Source organism: Anastrepha ludens, chromosome 3, assembly GCF_028408465.1.
Source record: "Anastrepha ludens isolate Willacy chromosome 3, idAnaLude1.1, whole genome shotgun sequence".
NCBI lineage: Eukaryota > Metazoa > Arthropoda > Insecta > Diptera > Tephritidae > Anastrepha > Anastrepha ludens.
In genome coordinates, this window is record NC_071499.1 from 103,677,432 (window position 1) to 103,698,700 (window position 21,269).

General features: G+C 39.5%; 1 protein-coding gene across 6 annotated transcripts in view; it reads left to right on the forward strand.

Moving 5' to 3' along the window:
* Positions 1 to 2,023: 2,023 nt before the first annotated feature.
* The window catches only part of LOC128858656 (uncharacterized), a 50,936-nt gene continuing 31,690 nt past the window's right edge, over positions 2,024 to 21,269 (forward strand). For 2 of the 6 annotated variants that reach the window (XM_054095101.1, XM_054095100.1), the window contains exons 1-5: positions 2,024 to 2,811; positions 2,882 to 3,019; positions 3,079 to 3,606; positions 16,233 to 16,706; positions 19,209 to 19,646. In XM_054095101.1, coding sequence (XP_053951076.1) covers positions 2,545 to 2,811; positions 2,882 to 3,019; positions 3,079 to 3,606; positions 16,233 to 16,706; positions 19,209 to 19,646 — 1,845 coding nt within the window. In that variant the 5' untranslated portion in view covers positions 2,024 to 2,544. The remainder of the gene's footprint in view (positions 2,812 to 2,881; positions 3,020 to 3,078; positions 3,607 to 16,232; positions 16,707 to 19,208; positions 19,647 to 21,269) is intronic. The other 4 variants (XM_054095102.1, XM_054095098.1, XM_054095099.1 and 1 more) reach the window with 4 other exon arrangements.

Below are 21,269 nucleotides of genomic sequence, written 5' to 3' on the forward strand. Positions count from 1 at the left end.
TGCAAGTAAGCAAGGAAATACTTCCTATATGCAGCACCTGCTATGAGGATTTCATAACTACAAATTGAAAAGCTGCCGAAAAGCTAGTGAATAAAGGGATACTATAAAAATTCTCGACAAATGTTATTTGAATAAATTAAAGATGAAAAACTAAATCGATTTTTTTTCTATATCCGTTGTGAAATTCTTTATTACGTTATAAAATATCGTTAAATTAATAATTTATTACAGACTGTGTATATACAAAGGAAAATAAAATGGTATTCTTAAAATACAAAAGAAGCACATAATTTATTTCTGAACAGTTTTTCGAATTAGCCATATTTTATTTAAGCTTAAAGGTTTACAAACTACTTTTGTCTTTTTTATTACAATTTCTTTACTTAACTTATAGAATTGATGTTGACTATGATGAACTATATTATGATAACTATATAAACTACATTCGTTATGTACTACACAAAGCTAGCGTTATAATAATATAACTACATGTACACATACATATATATATATGTACCAAATAGAAAGATGGGTATGAGGAGAACACATATGTATATAAATTAGTTTACATGCAGAGGAAAACTGTTTGCTAATTTACGAATTAAAAGTGGATTTGTTCGCATACAAAAAATTAGTTTATTTCAAACTAATAACTATTTGGATTTTGGATGTATTGATTTGCGCTTCATGCTATCCTTACAATCGGGCACTGAATGGGACCGTCTTTTGCAGAAAATGTGTCCTACTCGCAAATGCGGATATATTCTTTAGTGCCATAACATTGCGAAAAGATATTTCAATATTTTTACCACCAAATATATCCATTCCGTCATCGTAAGCACCAATCTATTTGAAACAGTGTCCATTTACCGCAAATAAGCAACCAGCCATTATTAGTGTTTTAAATTGACATTTAAATTGTTCATCTTCATTCCGTTCATTCATTTGTAATGTAACCCCCCAATTGAAGCCACTACACACCAAAGGACTTGCGTTTTATTCAAACGTATTGGGACTAATGAAATCCATAACCTTCACTGGGCAAGAGGCTCAGCCTGCTGTTCATATTTTAGTATAGGAAAACAAGCACATCACCTTTTGCAGCATAAGCGTCTACCATACCGAGATCTGAAACATAAATTGAAACACATAAGACAAAAAGAAAGGAAAGGAAAAAAGAACCCATTTTGCTTACCATCGTTTTGCGCACAATACACATTTCACCATATTTGCATTCAACAATGCAATAATACTATGATATTATGTACGGATAATCTTTATTTCTTGTGTTTCAATATAACTGCTACAAATACTTTGAGTAACAATGTAGAAACAAAGAAATATGTATACAAAGCAAATTCGCCTTGGCACAAATTTTTGACAGAAATGCCAATTCGCTCAAGGCGAATTAATTAGCTCTTCTAATGATACTACCTTGTATACAAGGCGAATTTATTACAGGTGACAGCAAACACATATAAGTAAAACCCTACATGTATTTGTTGTTGCGTTTGGTGCAAGCATCATGTCAAAATTAGCAAGCAAATGTAAACATACAAATGTAAACATACCAATACATACAAACAAAGCATATCATTTTGACGTAAGCCATACCTACGGCGAAAAATTCAGCTGGGTGAATGCTGTCACCTTATTAAATCCACCTTGCTTGTATAGATATGCCTTGGCCAAGATTAATTAGGAATCCGGCGATGAAACTCGGCGAATTAGTAGCGTGGTATCCAAGGTGGATTTAATAAGGTGACAGCATTCACCCAGCTGAATTTTTCGCCTTAGGTATGGCTTACGTCAAAATAATATGCTTTGTTTGTATGTATTGGTATGTTTACATTCGTATGTTTACATTTGCTTGCTGATTTTGACATGATGCTAGCACCAAACGCAACAACAAATACATGTAGGGTTTTACTTATATGTGTTTGCTGTCACCTGTAATAAATTCGCCTTGGTGGTATCATAGCATTATTGTTGACGATATATCGATTAATATCTCCACTTCCAAGAATGTTTTGCTTCATATTTTTACTCATTGGGAAGCTTAAAGTAGTTGACGAATTGTTTATTTTGTAGAATTTTTGTGTCGATGTGTATTATCGGTCGCTCTTTCCTTTATTGTCTAATTTGAAACACTTTTGATGCTTGAGAGCGTGTACATTAAAGTTATTTTAGAATTGTTTTTTAATAAAATGTTTATAAATAAAGATTAAAGTAAAGAGATGTTAACAGTTTTAAGGAACGTAAAGTGTTTGTGAAACTAAAGCAATCGAGATATGTGCTTTCTTCCATAGAAAAATGGCGTCGTGTGGTTAACAAATTTAAATACTTGAGCTACAAAAAAAAACTCAAACACAATTATTTCTGGTGGCTAAATTCGTGTATATTTTAGATACAGTCTGGAGTCTATTTCCAACGGCACCACTTTTACTTCCAAGAATCAGTTGCCCTTGTTTCAAAACTAACCCCAAATCTTTTTATGATAAAAAACCGATCTCTTGGTAGGAATTTCCAATTAAAATTGTAATAATGGCTTTAATACAAGAGACCGTTGTGAATTGGGGTTTAAGGAAATGCGGAGAAATTTCGACATTGTTGGCAGTAGGAAAGGAAGAGTTTTTCCTCAGTTGTGAGTTTTGTGACTATACAGTTCTTCAATTGGACAAGTTCATACGACACATATGCGAAAGCCATCAACCAGAATTTCCTGAAATAAAAACCGAAACAAATTTAGCGGAGCTAACGGTTCAGCTGCAAGATAAGGAAGTGGGTAGTCAATGGGAAAACAGTGATGAGGTATTAAACCAAAAGCCATTGAAAAATTGAAACTAAATAGACGCTTTCATACGTATGTATACGTTTACAGGAAAACGATGACAAGGATTATGCGTTAAGGGGATTTGAAAGAGTTGAAATCGAGTTGGATACAATGGAAATGGAAGATTCGTTGGGTATGAAAGAAGAAGATATTTCGGAAGTGTTCGTGAACGATAAGCACAGCTTAGTAAGTGTGGATAATACCAATATAAGATCGTACATTTGATTTAGCTTCTCATCTTTCAGCAGTACATTGAAACAAGTGACGCTGAGATGTCTGACGTTAGTTGCTACGATAATAAACAGGTGGGCGCCGATGAATCTGGGACGTGGGTTGAAGCTAATTTTGAGGGTAACAAGTTACATGTTCCAAGTAATGGACGATCAGAGTTCATAGACACTTCAAGTTGCATGTTGCAAGACGATAAGGATTCGGCCGCGGAAAAAGAATTTAATATTGAACTTATTAAATTATACCGTTCCCTACCGTTGTTGTGGGACACGAAACATAAAGATCATAACAACCGTATTTTAAGAACAAGACAATATGATATTTTGCTCGCAAAATATAAAGAAATGTATCCAAATGGTGTTAGAAAAGACCTTTTGAAAAAAATTAACTACCTTCAGTCCAATTATCGGCGTGAATTAAGACGGGTGTCTTCACATGGGACATCTACTCTATACTATTTTGATGCCATGGATTTCTTACGCAACGATGAACAATCGTCCTGGGAATCACAAAGTGGAGTGAGTGATTTAGCAAAACTGAAGGTAAGTTGAATTTAGAAATAGGTTTGCACCATTTTCGTGTATTTAATACATTATTTTATTTACCGAATCACTTATTACTAAAGTTGAGCCTAACAGTAAGTTTTTAAACCTTGATCTAGTTTATCTGCTTGTTATCCCGATGGTTGGGCTTGTTTTTGTCTATCGCTAACTAACGCAGGGTGATTATTTATTTAAGTAAGTCTAAGAGGTCACTGAAGTCTTTGGAGTTAGTGTGTGAGGTCCTACCAGCCTTGAGTATGAAGGAGACTTTTGTCCCTCTCCAGCCTAGCGAAATGTGGCCTACGTTAAGATAATAGTTTTAATAGACGGTGAGACAATATACCGTGATTGCTGCAGTTCAGCAGGATAGATACCGTCTAGTACTGGCGATTTATAAGCACCAAAAGTGTTAGTAGCCCATTCAGTCTTTGCGTTTGTAACTAATAGACTTCCTAGGTCGGATTGCCTTTCATTATTAGCGGAGTCGTTTTTTTTTTTTCACCGAGTATCGGGAATTGTTTATTTAAAAAGCGCGCGTTACACATAAGAGTACATTTTTTTTTGCTAGAATGTTGGTACAACTGTCCTCTATAGTGTCGCAGAGTTTGAGCGTGATCTGTCAACTAGCTTGTGTTTGGCATTTAATTATATCAGTGAACCGCAGGTGTGCTCTGCGATTTTCACTATGGATGAAAATATTGAACAAAGAATTTGTCTTAAATTTTCTGTTTTTAACGGAATTTCGTGTGCCGAATCGTTGAAAATGTTGCAGAAAGCCTATGGCGAGTGTGCTTTATCAAAAACACGGATCTACGAGTGGTGGGCCGAGAAGTTGTGGAAAATTTGCATCGATCTGGTCGCCCATCAACAACTTAAACGCATGAAAACGTTGACAAAGTCAAGGAAATGGTACTGAAAAACTATCATTTAATTCAATTCGCAACATTTTACACCATCAATTGTGCATGAGACGCGTGGCTGCTCGACTCGCTCCAAGAGAGTTGAATTATCAGGTCAGTTCATAAGTTCGTGCGTATTTTACCCATAATTTCACTTTTGTACGAATTTTGCAAAATTATTCGCGGAATATAACGGAACTATTTATAATTTCTTTGATATATTGTGCATTCAACAGTGATTTTACTCGCGGATAGAAGTACGTGTTGTTAAAAAATAAAATGGAATCTTCGAACTCGTATAAGAGTCATATTCTGTAATTTTTTATAAACGTGGTAAAAATGCAACAACTGCTGCGGCACAAATAAATACTGTTTACGAAGAGGATACCGTGAGTGTAAGGACTGCACAAAAGTGGTTTTCAAAATTCCGAGGTGGTAACTGCGACGTGGTAGGCGGCCGCCGTAGCCGAATGGGTTGGTGCGCGACTACCATTCGGAATTCACAGAGAGAACGTCGGTTCGAATCTCGGTGAAAACACCAAACTTAAGAAAAACATTTTCTAATAGCGGTCGCCCCTCGACAGGCAATGGCAAACCTCCGAGTGTATTTCTGCCATGAAAAAGCTCCTCATAAAAAATATCTGCCGTTCGGAGTCGGCTTGAAACTGTAGGTCCCTCCATTTGTGGAACAACATCAAGACGCACACCACAAATAGGAGGAGGAGCTCGGCCAAACACCTAACAGAAGTGTAAGCGCCAATTATTTATTTTTTGTTTAATATCTAACTGTGGCAAAGCGTCCCTATAGACAGCATCCAAGTTTACTTTTAACTTCTCGCATGTTTTCCCATCCCAAAATGAAAGCGAATTTCCGAACGATGCTGCTCTTTTTCCATCTTAGCGAAAATCATGAAACACGTCTCACTCGAATAGCTGCCAAATCAGAACTAAATCAGACTGAAATTTGTTTTGCCGCCGTTTAATACAATAAATGGCGCTCACAAAGCTAATACCAACTTCCCTCAGGAGCAACCGCTGTCAAACACTTAATGTACTTAATGAACGCCGTAGGTCAAGTAATTTTATATTTTGCATAAAATATGTGCATGTGCCTTTGTTATAAGTGTTTCAGGGGAAATAAAAACAACAAAATTGGTGTAACGGTACTTTGAATTGTTCAAAACCCTTTGCACAAAAAACCCGATTATTTCACTTAAGAGAAAGATCACTCTGACGGCACGAAATTTAGACGACAAAAAAATAGACAAAAAAATTTTTTTTTTTATGAAACGAGAGCTTTTCTCACTTCAATCACATCTTGTATATTACAAAAAAAAAACGAAAAATTGAAATGGCGGAGGCGTGATAGCTTTTCCAGGGCACTCCTTCACTACTGGTGGCATCTATTGACAAACAGCGGGAACTTAGTTGCGCAACTGATATAATTTAATGTAATCAAAACCACCAACGATAAAAAATGCGCGATTACAAAATTGTTCTTCTTTAAAGAGTTGTCATTTTCGCCGCACTTGCCGAACGGCAAAGCAGAATGTTTCTAATTTTAAAAAAGAAAATCAGTAATGGATTTCAAACGTAATACGAGTAGTGTGATTACATTATATTTGGTTGGAAAATGTCAGTTTTGTAACTCCACCCCGATCTCCATTAATCACGTTATGTCCGAATGTTATGCCTTCAACTCACTAAGAAAAAATATATTCCATAACTCCGATCCCATTCAATGTATTTTCAACCCCACAATCGATAATATTAAAAAAATTATAGCTTTCTTAAAAATATCAAAATTATATTACGAAATCTAAACAAGCATGTCGAAAAATTATATTGTATCTCCTAACTTATAATGAAATTCTAAACGACGCATAAGCACTTAGTATTAAACATTAATTAAGCACTAATTTTACATCATAAGAAGAAGCTGAAGGCCTTAGCAGCCATAGCTTTCCTAACTAGGCTTACAATTTTAATTATAAGTTTCAGTTTGTAATAATAATAATAAAATATATATATAACTGCGACGTGGAGAATGCCTCGCGCGCTGGTCGTCCTGAAGTCTTTAACTCCGACGCCTTGCTCGAACTCATAGAAGCTGGGCCAAATTTGACAGTCGATATGCTAGCTCATCGCATGGAACAGTTCACAGGCACCTGGTTCAGTTGGGAAAGGTTTCAAAGCTGGGAAAATGGGTTCCGCATAGACTTTCCGTCGCCAACCTTCAGCAGAGAGTGAATGTGTGTTCTCAGTTGCTGCAACGGCTTGAAAATGAAAGTGTTTTGAACCGTACCGTTACTGGTGATGAAAATGGGTCCTTTACAATAATGGGCTTCACCCCAAGAAGATTATCCTGTCTATTTGGTGGGATATGACCGGTATTATTTATTATGAACTTCTGGAACTAAACCAGACGATAACTGCTGATTATTATTCCCATCAGCTATCAAACCTGAATGAGGCACTTGACAAAAATCGGCCGTCTTTAGTGAATAGACGCAAAGTTTTGTTTCACCACAACAACGCAAGAACTCATACCGCAAGGCAAGCTGAACGAGCTCGGATGGGAGCTAATGCCGCATCCACCATACTGCCTGGATATTGCACCTTGTGATTATCAGCTTTTCCGTGGACTTCAATCCCATATGAGTAACAAGAACTACTCCGCAAAAGAAGCTATAAAAAGGGATATCGAAGCGTATTTTGGCTCCAAGGACAAACAATTGTTTGAGCAGGGAATTAAAAATTTGCCTAAACGTTGGGAATAAATACTTTAAACATCTTTTTTATTAATTTTAAAACCACCTTTAAAAAACGCACGAACTTATGGACTGACCTGATATATTAGACTATGAAAATTGCACCAAAGTATATGTATGTATGCATGTTTATATACATATATTAGTATACAACATATCTTATAAGGTGGGTGGTAAAGGTTAGGTTAGCCTGGTTGGCAGTAAGCCACGCATAGACCTTTTGGTCCCTAGCGATACCAGATGGAGACCGACCTCTATGAATACCTAAAGTAGACATCATGTAGGATGTCAGCGCTTTTGGCGAATCTAAGTAGGGCTGGGAGCTCCGCTTTTGAGACGTCTTCCAGACCCTCAAACAGTGGGGCTCCCAGGCATCTTAGTCGTGTTTTTGATAATGCCGGACAAACGCACAGAAGGTGTTCTAAAGTCTTCTCAACATCCTCTCTGCATTTCCTGCATTTGTCCGTGTTAGCAATCCCTATCTTGTACGCATGTGCAGCCAATAGATTGTGACCTGTTAGCATACCTATGATAGTTCTGCATTCCTTTCGCGAGAGCGTAAGTACGAATTGAGTAAGTTTTTTGTCGTTAGTTCTACACATGAGTTTTGCTGTTTTGTATGTGGTCAGGTTAGTCCACCTAGCTTTAACTTGCCTTTTCATGTGGTCGTCCATTTCATTGTATATTGTGTTTAGCGGTCTCGGTATGTCGTTCTCTTGTTCAAATGGTAGTCTCACAGCACTTTTTGCAATCTCATCTACTATTTCGTTCCCTATAATGCCTTTGTGTCCAGGTACCCAGTAGATATGCAGCCTACTGTTTCCGGCTAGCCTTTCTATGGCCTCCCTGCTCCGTCGAACATTTTTGGATTTAATACAATATGAGCTTATTGCTGCTTGACTATCCACGTTCTAGTGTAGGCTAGCTCCGCGGCCTTCCCCACAGCAAAAACTTCCGCTTGGAAAATACTGCTGTGGTCTGGCAGCTTGATAGACTGCCTTATTCCTAGTTTTGAGCAGTAGATACCCGCTCCCACTCCGTCTGAAGTTTTCGAGCCGTCTGTATAGATGTGAAAGGTTCTATGGCCAGGCTTCATGCCTTTGTGCCATCCCTCCTCTTCAATTGTAGTGCGGAACCTTCTTTCCCAATTAAAGTGCGGAGTCATGTAGTCTGTGCCACCTGAGCTCCACTTTCCTATTGTGCTGTGACCGAAGGTTCTGCAGATGAATACCCCCGCAGCCATTAGCCTCCTCGCGGATTTCACTGCCAGGTTTTCTGCCATGAGGTCAATAGGTGGCATGCTGAGTATCATTTCCAGCGCCGCCGTTGGAGTGGTCTTCATCGCTCCTGTTATGCACAGGGCAGCGAGTCGTTGAATCCTTTCCAGCGGCATTAAGTATGTCAGTTTTTTTTGTCGCAGTCCACCATACTAAGGTTCCGTACAGCAATATCGGTCTGACTACTGCTGTGTAGCACCAATTCATCAGGGAGGGTGATAGACCCCAAGTAACGCCCAGCATTCTTTTACATGCGTACAACGCATTACTGGCCTTTTTCACCCTCTCCTCAACGTTGTGCTTCCACAGCAATTTGCTGTCCAATATTACTCCGAGGTACCTTGCATAATCTTTGAGAATTAGTTCGTTGTTGCCTAGCTTCGGGAGGTTCCACGTCGGAACTTTGTACTTCCTGGTAAAAAGTACCATATCCGTTTTTCCCGCGTTTATCCCTAGCCCTGCGCGAGATGCCCATTGATGGATCGTTTTGAGAGTGCTGTTCATCACATTACTGATGGTGTCCAGGTACTTTCCCGTAACTACTATAGCTATGTCATCGGCATATGCCACTAGTTTAGGTGCGCCTCTGTCAAGTTTCTTAAGAATTTCATTTGCTACTAGTAGCCATAATAGCGGCGATAGTACCCCACCTTGCGGAGTACCTCTGCATGCATACTTGGTGACGCTCGCATCGTTCCACTCCGCTCTTATCTTTCTGCTAGCTAATAGCTGCCTTATCCATAGATAAACCGCGGGTTGCACATTAAGTGACTCTATGCTATTTAGAATAGCATCTTTTGTCACGTTGTTAAAGGCCCCTGATATATCTAGAAATACTCCTAGAGCATACTCCTTATATTCTAACGCCTTTTCTATGTTTAGTACAAGTGAGTGAAGTGCAGTTTCAGTGGATCTGCCTTTAGTGTAAGCATGCTGCGCCTTGGATAATTCGGCCGGCGCAATTGTGTCTCTAATGTATGTATCTAGAATCTTCTCTAACGTTTTCAGGAGAAATGAAGTCAAACTAATGGGCCTGTATTCTTTTGAGTATAGAGGTTTGCTTTTTCCCGCTTTTGGAATAAACACAACCCTCGCTTCCCTCCACAATACAGGAACGTAGCTGAACCTCAGGCATCCCCTGAATATCGTTCTTAACCATGGTACCACAAGGTGGCTTGCCTTTTGGAGCATGGCTGGGAAGATTCCATCCAGTCCTGGCGATTTATATGGGTCGAAACTTTGTATATCCCATTCTATTTTGTTGGTTGTAATTACGTTCGTCGGGATTTCGTGCACAATATCTCCTCTAGGTTCGAGATCTGCAATGTCCGCACACCCTGGAAAATGTGTACTGACTAGGTCTTCTAAAGAGTCCTCACATCTGTCAGCCCACTCCCCGTTAGTTTTTCGTATTGTTCTTGGCATAGACGGATTCTTGGATAGCAGTTTCCTGAGTCTAGCCACATCGTTAGTGTCTACCATACTGCTACTTTCCAAGATTCTCTCTTGGCTTTACGTATCTCTTTCTTGTATACTTTTAGTAGATCCTTATACTCTTTCCAACAGAACTCATTGTCAGCAACTTTGGCTAACCTATAGAATTCATGTACTCTACGTCTTTGTGCTCCTAATTCCCTGTTCCGCCAGGGAGGCTTCACCTTGCGTTTATTACGTGTTGGAGGGCAGGATCTTTTAAAGGCTTTGACAAGAGTAGTTGCAAACAATTCAACCCCTTTCTTAAGGGGGGAAGCTGGTCTAGAGCGCAAAAAATGGGCATATTTTATGAATTTATTTTGACTCAACAAAGGAATCAATCGAAAATCTGTGAAATAGGTTTAATAATATAGCTTTCATGGTACAAATACAAAATTTTTCGTCTGAATTAATTTCAAAATGGCCGCTGTCCAGCAGTTCTCCTAAGGCGCCTTTTTTTCTAGTGGGTCCATTGCCGAAGACGTAAACTCCTTAATTTTTGTCCTGGATCAAAAAATAAAATTTTTTTAGTTTCTATATAACAACAGAAAGAGACGTACGTAGGATTTTTTCGATATTTTGTTTTTTCGCGAAATGGTGCACGTTTGAATAAAAAGTTACAATTTTCACTATAAAGAACGACATAAAATTGTTGATTAAAAAAAAAACTATGTAATATGTATAAATAAAAAATCCTACGTACGTCTCCGGAGAAAGGTATTTCAAATGTATTGTCAAAATTTCGTAAGAATCGGTAAAGATTTGTTCGAGTTATGTCTTCGGCCAGTTTAAAAAAAGTGATTTCGAGAAAAACGCGTTTAAAGTTGTAAGTAGCGTTCGGGGCATACCTGCGAGGCACTGCCGTCGAATGAAAAATTTGGGCATTTAGACATTTTTGCTGGCATCCCTCATTTGGTATATTATTTCTAAGACCCTAAAGCACCTTTTAAGACAAAAAAAAATTTTTCGATTTTTTCAAAATTCTAGACCAGCTTCCCCCCTTAAGTGCGACGTGTGACTTGTATTTCCGGGGTATCATTGGTGTTTTTGATAGTATATCCCTATACAAGTCCCAGTTAGTATTCTTAGGATTTCTAAAGGATGTAAGCTTGTTTTTTTTGAGCGGAATATAACCTGAAAGCTTATGTATCTGTGATCAGAGAATGAGGGCCTACTCAACACTTCCCATTCCTGAACCATAACATGCCTGCTTGTGTAGAGTGTTAAATCGAGTACATTCTTCGAGGTTGGTCCCACATATGTTGGTTCTTCACCTCTATTAGCTATTTCTAGGCTACTCTGAAGAATATAAGTAAATAGTGACTCACCTCGGTCGTTTATATCTGCACTTCCCCAGACTGTGTGATGTGCGTTTGCGTCCGTTCCTACCACCAGAGCATGCTTCTTTCTGGCAGCTGTTTCTACCAGCTTCCGAAGTTCCGGCTGTGGTGCTTCTTCATCATGTGGCATGTAGCAGGACCCAAAGAGTAGCGTCTCATCCTTGCAGCCCTCCAGCGCCACCACTGTCAGGTCGTCTGAAGAGAGATTATTATCAATATAAGAACATATACTTTTTTTTGACCAGCAGCTGAAGGCATTGTTGCTAGTGCTGCCACAAATATGTAATATATATTTATTTATAAGTATATTTCATTATATTAAATAAAATAAATAAATTTTTTTGACCATTATCACTGTTCTTTCCTTATTTTTTACAATCGGGATGTATGTGTTGTAGTTGTGTGACTTTAGACCGGAGACTATGTTGCCCGATGCTATCCATGGTTCCTGGACTAGAGCCCTTCGTAGCCGACTCACTCTATGTTGAGCAGGAGCTCGGCTGAGGCGTTCTTACTTTTGTGGAGGTTTATCTGAAGGACTTTCAGCATCTGGCCTCAGTACCTTCTCGGGGTTGGATACTACCTCCAAGTCACCCTTCTCCACTTCCTGTATATTGAGGGAGGCTTCCAGGATCTCTTCTATCCGAGATCCTTTTCCACCTCCCCCGCAGCGAGCGTGTTGTGGTTGTCGTCTGTCGGGTTGCGCTTTTTGAGGCGAAGGTGCACGCTACCAACTCCCCAAGCCATCCTCCCGAATCGCGCGTAAAGCAGGTCCTCTGCCGGCTTGTTGATTTGGATGATGTAGTCCTGGCCACCATCAGCAGTTGCTGGTTTTGCCACACTCAACACTTTCCAATCGTCTGTCGGCACGTCCGTGTTTTGTCGTTGTAGTAGTCGCAGCGCATGTTCCGGTTTTACCACTCGCGGAATGAAAACCTTTGCCTTCGGTATTGAGGGAATGCAGCTGCGATCAACAATTTCCAGTGATGCCTCCTCCCACCGGCCGTGAAGCGTTTTTACCCCTTCCTTTAGCCATGTGAGCGTGGGGTCATCCTTGCATTTTATGATTTTGACGCCGCTGAACCACCCTGCTCCGTCGAATGCTGGCATGGGTGCGTCCGGCTCTGCGTCCATTTTTGTAAACAAGGCTTCCAGTAGCTTCATTTCCACTACCTTCCACCATTCCTGCGACATTCGCCCCAGCTGGTGGCTACGGTCAGTGAGTGCCACTATGAGGTGTCTCTTGGCAATTTCACTGGCCGCTGCCGCTGCTTTCGACGTCGTAGGTCTTTCGTCACCGTTTTTCGGTTTAGCCGTTTCGTGCCTGTGCTTCTGCTTTTTTGATGGCCCTGAGGCTTCACTATCCGCAGAACGCTGCCTCTTGATGGCTAGCTCTTCTTCGATTTTGTTCGCATATTTCGGATTGGAAGTCGCGAACATTGGCTTTGTTGCGTAGAAGGCCCGGCCATTTTTGATCTCCTCTCTGGCCAACCAAGCCAACCGTTCCTCCTCTTGCTTCGTCAGGTTGGTCTTGTTGCCAAATCGGTCACAAACTTTGACCGCGGCCTTGTATCGGGCTTTGGCCTTCAGCTTCTCTTTATCAGGCTTGATCCTTGGCCTGATCTTGCTATCCGAAGCAGCACCATTGGATCCAGCCGGAGAACGCAGAAGAGCCTCTTCCTCAGCTGTGTTAATGCTCCTGACGCTTTCGTGGTCCGAGTCTTCGTTGACAACGGCACCTCCGCGTTATGTGTGTGTTTGGCAGTAGAATTACGACCACTGTAGCCTGCTCTCGCTACAATGGAAGTTTTGTTGCTTAAATTTTTACTAGTATTCATCTTTTTCGTACGACCACCTGCTCGACGAGGCGAGCGCAGTGGTCTATTTTTATAATGGGGAATTCAACACGGTCCACCACGGCAGCGCCCCATGCCGTGGCAAGGCCACAGTTACTTCCTAAGGCGGCCCGGTGTTAGGAAGGCGCCGTTGAAATACAGCCGGTCTGGTGAACCCCCTGGCTGCAAACCATCCAATGGGCACGGTGTCGCATAACACCCTGGATTAGGGGGTGGGCTAGGAGAGGAAATAACGGGTTGTAGGGGGGTTTAGGGATGACAAAGGGATCTTCGTCGGTACGGTGATCTTCGCATGGTGACTGGGTGGCCACCAAGTACGCTGTAAAGCGAGTGGATGGCTAGCCAATCCCCATGTGGAGCTTCTCTCTTAGTTCGTGTTGGGTTGGCCCCCATGCTATGGGGGTCAGACCACCACTTAAGCCTCATCCCCACGTCAAGGAGACCAACATGATGAGGCTGTGGAGGCTGGTGTGTCGTAAAAGTTACCATAAATTTTTTCCTTCATATATAATAATAAATTAATAATAAAAACATTAAAACAACAGGTATTATTAACAACTAGTCGTCACTAATTATGAACTCGGTAAGGATGATGATGATACTCGTACAATAGGTTTTATTTTAAATTCTTCAAGTAAATCAAATTAATAACCCTCATAGAGAAATGGTTCATTACTATGCACACAGGAAGAAGGCATATGCAAATACAAATATGTGAATTTATATATATAACATATACGCATATGCATACATAGAGCCAGATGTCGAACGTTGCCGAATGCGGGGCCCGATTGCGCCTCTTTGTCGTTCGTTCCGCGCTCTCGCTTGCAGTTCAAGCAACGTAACGCTGCATGAGCAAAATAACAGCGCATTTTTTGTGCAGCCGGCTACGTCGAATTATAAGACGTTATCACGTCCAAAATGGTTGCAAATATACTGCGATCCACAGAGAACAACTAAGTTTCGAATGTTGCATCAAGAATTATGATCGCACTCAACATAACAAAAAGAGTCCACAGGGGCACTCCACGGGGGGAGTATTATCTCCACTCATCTGGTTATGCGTTATTAGTAAATTCTTAACAAAACTTAATGGAGGAGGGGTAAAAGTGGTCGCGTACGCTGATGATGTGGTGTTAATAGCATCAGGACTGTGTCCCAATACGATCAGTGGGATCATTCAAAGGGCGCTAAGCGAGCTTAACTCTTGGGCTACAGACTGTGACCTAAGTTTAAACGCGCGTAAAACAGAACTCATACTATTTACGACCAGATATAAGGTACCAATTTTTACTCTACCAAGCATTAACGGACAAACCCTCTCACTTTCACCCAGTGCAAAGTACTTAGAGGTAATTCTGGACTCCAAACTTAGCTGGAAATTAAACATTGAAAAACGGGTAAAGAAAGCAGAAATCGCTTAATATGCCTGTAAGCGTATGCTGGGAACAAGATGGAGTCTTCAACCCAAGTATACATTATGGTTGTATAAGGCGATTATACGACCAATTTTAACGTATGGCTCGGTAGTTTGGTGGAAAGCTCTAGGGAGAGAATACAACATCAAATTACTTAGCAGAACACAAAGATCAGCCTGTGCAATAACAGTCGATGTGATCAGACCATGTCTTAGGGAGACCCTGAACGCTCTGCCACACGTTATTCCGGTAGATCTACATATCAAGAAGATGGCAACAATGAGTGCATTTAGGTTAAATGAAGCGGGTCCCTGGAAGGAGAAAGCTCATTGCCATGCCAGTCTATACTGCGACAAACCCAGTATACCTCGAAGAGGACTGACTACATCGTCCCGACGGTGACATTCAGTCGAAATTTTGTCAATCTCGTTCCATCTCGGAAAGAATGGAATAAGGGATTCTCACTAAACAAGTTCGACACTACAGTCTATACAGATGGCAGTAAAATGGATTGTGGTGTTGGAGCTGGTATATATTCTCATAGACTTAAAATTAAATGATCTGTGCGTCTCCCTAATGCTTGCAGTGTCTTTCAGGTGGAAGTACTGGCAATAGGGGAGCTTGTAGGCAACTAATTGCAGATCCCTCTTTTAAGGGCGTTATCGCTATTCTTTCGGATGGCCAAGCTGCAATCCAAGCACTGGGTTCAGCTACAACTACCTCTAAAGTAGTGGAGCAAAGCAGGAATAACCTCACCACCTTGAGCGACATCAGAGCAACGAAGGTAATGAAAAAGCGGACGAAATGGCAAGAAGGGGATCTGCCATGAATATCGCCCTTGCAGAATCGGTATTCACACCACTAGGTGCAGTCAAGAGTGCAATTTCCCTAAAATACCTCCGAATCGCAGATTGTAGATGGAGAGACCAGACAAAATGCAAAATTAGCAGAACGTTATGGCCCACCTACAACCTTAAGCAATCGTCAACATTGATAAACATGAAACGACGGGACGCCTGGAGACTAACGGTAGTCATAACTGGCTTTTGGTCTGTGGGAGAACAAGCAGCCAAAATGGGCATCCCTCATAATACATACTGTCACAGTTGTAAACAACCGGAGAAAAAGGAAACAATTTTCCATTTCCTCTGCGAAAGCCCTACCCTATGGAAGGACAGAATGTTAACCCTGGGTAAACCACTGTTCGAGAGTCTGGAACAGTTGTCTGGCTTAGATGTCAACAACCTGATAAGGTTCCTGAACCGCACAGACTGGATATAGTCATGCTGTAAATAACTGGTAAACAAGTTGGTAACGAGGATGTGGCAACAAAAGGGGCGGAAGCGCTAGTTGGATTCTGGAAGAATCACCACTTAAACCAACCAACCAACCAAGGGGTTAGGGGTAGTCAGAGGCCCGAAAAAATGACGATTTTCAATATTTTTTTTTTGCTATTCTATTGCTTTATATTTCAAAAATAAAAGCATGACATTAATATATCATGTTCTGAATTGACTTTAGCAAAATTTAAAAAAAAAATTAGTAATTGGATTATAATAATATTTTTTCCTTCATTTTAATTAATTTTCTAGCCAACCTCTGAAGCTGCCGAACGCTATGCGAAGCCAGAAAAGGTCACTGAGACCGTCAGCAAATCAAACTCTTCTTATATTCAACAAAGTGAATTCCCAAGAAAAGAAACTGGTTTTCCACAAAGTTCTAAGGAAGAACAAGATCTTCAGAAGCTCACAGACGAACAGAAATTCATTATTGAGCTGATTGAATTGTACCGCTCTTTACCGGCATTATGGAACATAAATTACAAGTACTACAATGATCGAGAATCAAAAGACATACAATACAATATTTTACTTGAGAAATATAAAGAAAGATATCCGCATGCCGACAAAGAAGAAGTTAAGAAAAAAATTAATACTCTTCGAACGAATTTTCGACGAACTTTAAAAACTCCGTATTCACAAAAACTATACTATTTTAATGCAATGCGTTTCCTTTGTAATATTGGCGAATCAAACAGTACAACGTGTGATTTTGATGATATGCAGGTGAGTTAAGTTTATTAAATGTTTTGTGGTTCAAGTTATAGGTATGTGAATGAGTTATTTGCAAAGTTTTCAAATCTTTTCATACCCACATAACGAAAGCAATGTACCAGCAATCGGGGTCGAAAAAGGTATAGGTTATTGTATGCCTGTCCATACGTTTTAGCAACAAATAATTTCGGCAAAGTTCAGCTATCTCAATGAAGCGATAAACATGTCACTCTACATAGGCTCAGGCACGATTGATATTGAAAATTGGCAAAATTAGACAAAATCCACATATAGCAGATATTTTGATGTTCCTTTTTCCATCGGATCGGCTAAAAATTGAGATACATCAATCTTTCGTCGCAGGAGCAATTCCTTTTGCAGCACGTTTGCTCCAAATACTTCTCTTCAGTGCTGGCGTTGAACCCAACCCTGGACCAGAGGTATTTTACTGCTGCATCTGCCACAAACGGCTCCATCCGATGCTCGGTTAGGTGCAATAAGTGCAACGGGTGGTGCCATCTTAAGACCTGTTCAGGCCTTAAGACTCACAGGGAGTGGTCCACAAGGTATGTGGCCACGTGTTGCTCCCTAACAGTAAGTTTTTAAACCTTGGTCTAGTTTATCTGCTTGTTATCCAGATGGGTGGGCTTGTTTTGTCTATCGCCAACTAACGCAGGGCGATTATTAATTTAAGTAAGTCTAAGAGGTCACTGAAGTCTTTGGAGTTAGTGTGTGAGGTCCTACCAGCCTTGAGTATGAAGGAGACTTTTGTCCCTCTCCAGCCTAGCGAAATGTGGCCCACGTTAAGACAACTTTTGATAATAATTTTAATAGACGGTGAGACAATATACCGTGATTGCTGCAGTTCAGCAGGATAGATACCGTCTAGTACTGGCGATTTATAAGCACCAAAAGTGTTAGTAGCCCATTCAGTCTTTGCGTTTGTAACTAATAGACTTCCTAGGTCGGATTGCCTTTCATTATTAGCGGAGTCGTTTTTTTTTTTTTTCACCGAGTATCGGGAATTGTTTATTTAAAAAGCGCGCGTTACACATAAGAGTACATTTTTTTTTGCTAGAATGTTGGTACAACTGTCCTCTATAGTGTCGCAGAGTTTGAGCGTGATCTGTCAACTAGCTTGTGTTTGGCATTTAATTATATCAGTGAACCGCAGGTGTGCTCTGCGATTTTCACTATGGATAAAAATATTGAACAAAGAATTTGTCTTAAATTTTGTGTTTTTAACGGGATTTCGTGTGCCGAATTGTTGAAAATGTTGCAGAAAGCCTATGCTTGTTTTATGTGCTTTATCAAAAACACGGATTTACGAGTTGTGGGCCGAGAAGTTGTGGAAAATTTGCATCGATCTGGTCGCCCATCAACAACTTAAACGCATGAAAACGTTGACAAAGTCAAGGAAATGGTACTGAAAAACTATCATTTAAGTTTGAAGGAGGTAGCTCGTGCCCTTAGCGTGTCAATTCGCAACATTTTACACCATCAATTGTACATGAAACGCGTGGCTGCTCGACTCGCTCCAAGAGAGTCGAATTATTTTCAAAAAATTCATCGGAAGAAGGTGGCTGAAGACCTGAGAGAGAATGTGGGAGGGAAACGCCCTATTTGTGGAAAGAACACTCATGAATAACGCACCGTCTCACAAGGCTCATATTGTGGACACTTTTTTACTTGACAATATCATCGAACAACCACCGTAATTACCGTATTTAGCTCCCTTTGTCTTTTTCCTTTTCCCAAAACTTAAATTACCACTTCGCGGACACCGCTTGGAGTCGATAGAGGTCATTAAGGAGAATTCGCTGAAGACCTCTTCAAACGCGTTTAAAAAGTGCTTTGATGACTGGACTAATCGTTGGCATATGTGTATTGCTTCGAATGGAGCCTATTTTGAAGGCGACAAAATGCATTTTGATGATTAAATAATTATTTTGCGTTTTATTGAACAATTCCCGGTACGTTTTTGACAGAATGTATACAAAATAATATATGCCATTACCGTTAGAATCGTTAAGTTTGCTACTACGATAATTTTCTGTTCAAGTTAATATGTAATAAGACAATTATATAAAAATAAATGAAGAAAACTACTGAGCAACGATAAACTAAGATCCGAGCTCATATTACTGTTTATATTTTTTCAATTATTATTATTATTATCAGCATTATTTTAACAGTGGAATCTTAATATTTTTAAATAATAATTATAAATAAAAAAATGGTTGCAAATATGCTGCGATCCACAGAGACCAACAACTAAGTTCCGAATGTTGCATCAAGAATTATGATCCTACTCAAGGGGTTAGGGGTAGTCAGCGGCCCGAAAAAATGATGATTTTCAAAAATTTTTTTTTGCTAGTCTATTGCTTTATTTTACAAAAATAAAAACATGGCATTAATACATCATGTTTCGACTTGACTTTGACAAAATTTAAAAATAAAATTAATAATTGTAATATAATAATATTTTTTCCTTCATTTTAATTAATTTTCTAGCCAACCTTTGAAGCTGCCGAACGCTATGCGAAGCCAGAAAAGGTCACTGAGACCGTCAGCAAATCATATTCTTCTTATATTCAACAAAGTGAATTCCCAAGAAAAGAAACTGGTTTTCCACAAAGTTCTAAGAAAGAACAAGATCTTCAGAAGCTCACAGACGAACAGAAATTCATTATTGAGCTGATTGAATTGTACCGCTCTTTACCGGCATTATGGAACATAAATTACAACTACTACAATGATCGAGAATCAAAAGACATACAATACAAAGTTTTACTTGAGAAATATAAAGAAAGATATCCGCATGCCGACAAAGAAGAAGTTAAGAAAAAAATTAATACTCTTCGAACGAATTTTCGACGAACTTTAAAAACTCCTAATTCACAAAAACTATACTATTTTGATGCAATGCGTTTCCTTTTTAAAGATATGCAGGTAAGTTAAGTTTATTAAATGTGTTGTGGTTCAAGTTATAGGTATGTGAATGAGTTCTTTGCAAAGTTTTCAAATCTTTTCATATCCACATAACGAAAGCAATGTACCAGCAATCGGGGTCGAAAAAGGTATAGGTTATTGTATGCCTGCCCGTACGTTTTAGCAACAAATATTGTAATTTCGGCAAAGTTCAGCTATCTCAATGAAGCGATAAACATACCACTCTACATAGGCTCAGGCACGATTGATATTGAAAATCGGCAAAATTAGACAAAATCCACATATAGCAGATATTTTGATGTTCCTTTTTCCATCGGCTCGGCTAAAAATTGAGATACATCAATCTTTCGTCACAGGAGCAATCCCTTGCAGCCCGTTTGCTCCAGATACTTCTCTTCAGTGCTGGCGTTGAACCCAACCCTGGACCCGAGGTATTTTACTGCTGCATCTGCCACAAACGGTTCCATCCGATGCTCGGTTAGGTGCAATAAGAGCAACGGGTGGTGCCATCTTAAGACCTGTTCATGCCTTAAGACTCACAGGGAGTGGTGCACAAGGTATGTGGCCACGTGTTGCTCCCGCCATCAGGCGGCCCCTGCCTCAACGGTGAAACCGTCCTCAGTGCCGGCACGTCAAACTGTTGCCACCAACCATACCTTAGGAGTAAGGAGCCATCAGGCGCAACACAACTTCCTTACTGACCCATAGCAGGAGCTCCTATCCCAGTGCTCCTATTACCTTGCTCAAAAAAAAATTTTTTAAAATGGCCAAAATCTGCATTTTTTGACTATTTAACCTCAAATTGCCATTGCATTTTCAAGGTCATATTCGTTTTGAGCATAAAAAAACCTTCAGGAAACACCCATAGCGGTTTTAGAAACTGCAAAGAAGCGAGATTTCGCAGGCCTGTGTAATTAATCCATGACTATCATAATTTCTGAATCAAATTTATAATAGTATTGATTCACAATATATGTATAAGTTTCCAGTTGTTTCATCAACTTTTATATCATGATACATATTATAGCATGATATATTATAATACAGGTAAAATACTGTGATTAATTTTACCTGCATCTATTCGCTTATGTATCTATTTTAATACATTGTGCAAACCGTCTCCACATATGCTACCCAATGGTATATGTTTAAACTTTTTTCTATGACTATATATACTAAAAAAAGGTACGACAAAATTTTGCTCTCCATATTAATTTATAGATTTCGGTAGAAGAGAAGAATTTGGCTATTTAAGATTTGAGATGTCTCAGTTTTTACTCCGAGCCATTCGTGTTAAAGATAAACGAACGAACAGAAATCAAAAGTTTTGCGTACACCTTACAAATACTTTTAAAATTATTAAAAAAATGCAAATTTATAGCTGAAAACATATTTTATTTATTTATTCCTTCATTGCATTCTTAAGTTACAAAAGCAAGAGACAATAACCAGATTACTAACTTGATTGTTTATGTAACGGTAAGTAATTGCAGCAATATGTAAATATAGCAATCAGAAAGTCTGCGTAGAGTTTGTTTTTTTAATAATACCGTTACTTTATTAGGATTTTTTTGTTTGTTTTTTTGCACTTTTCATTACTTGTTATTTTAATTAATCGGTTAG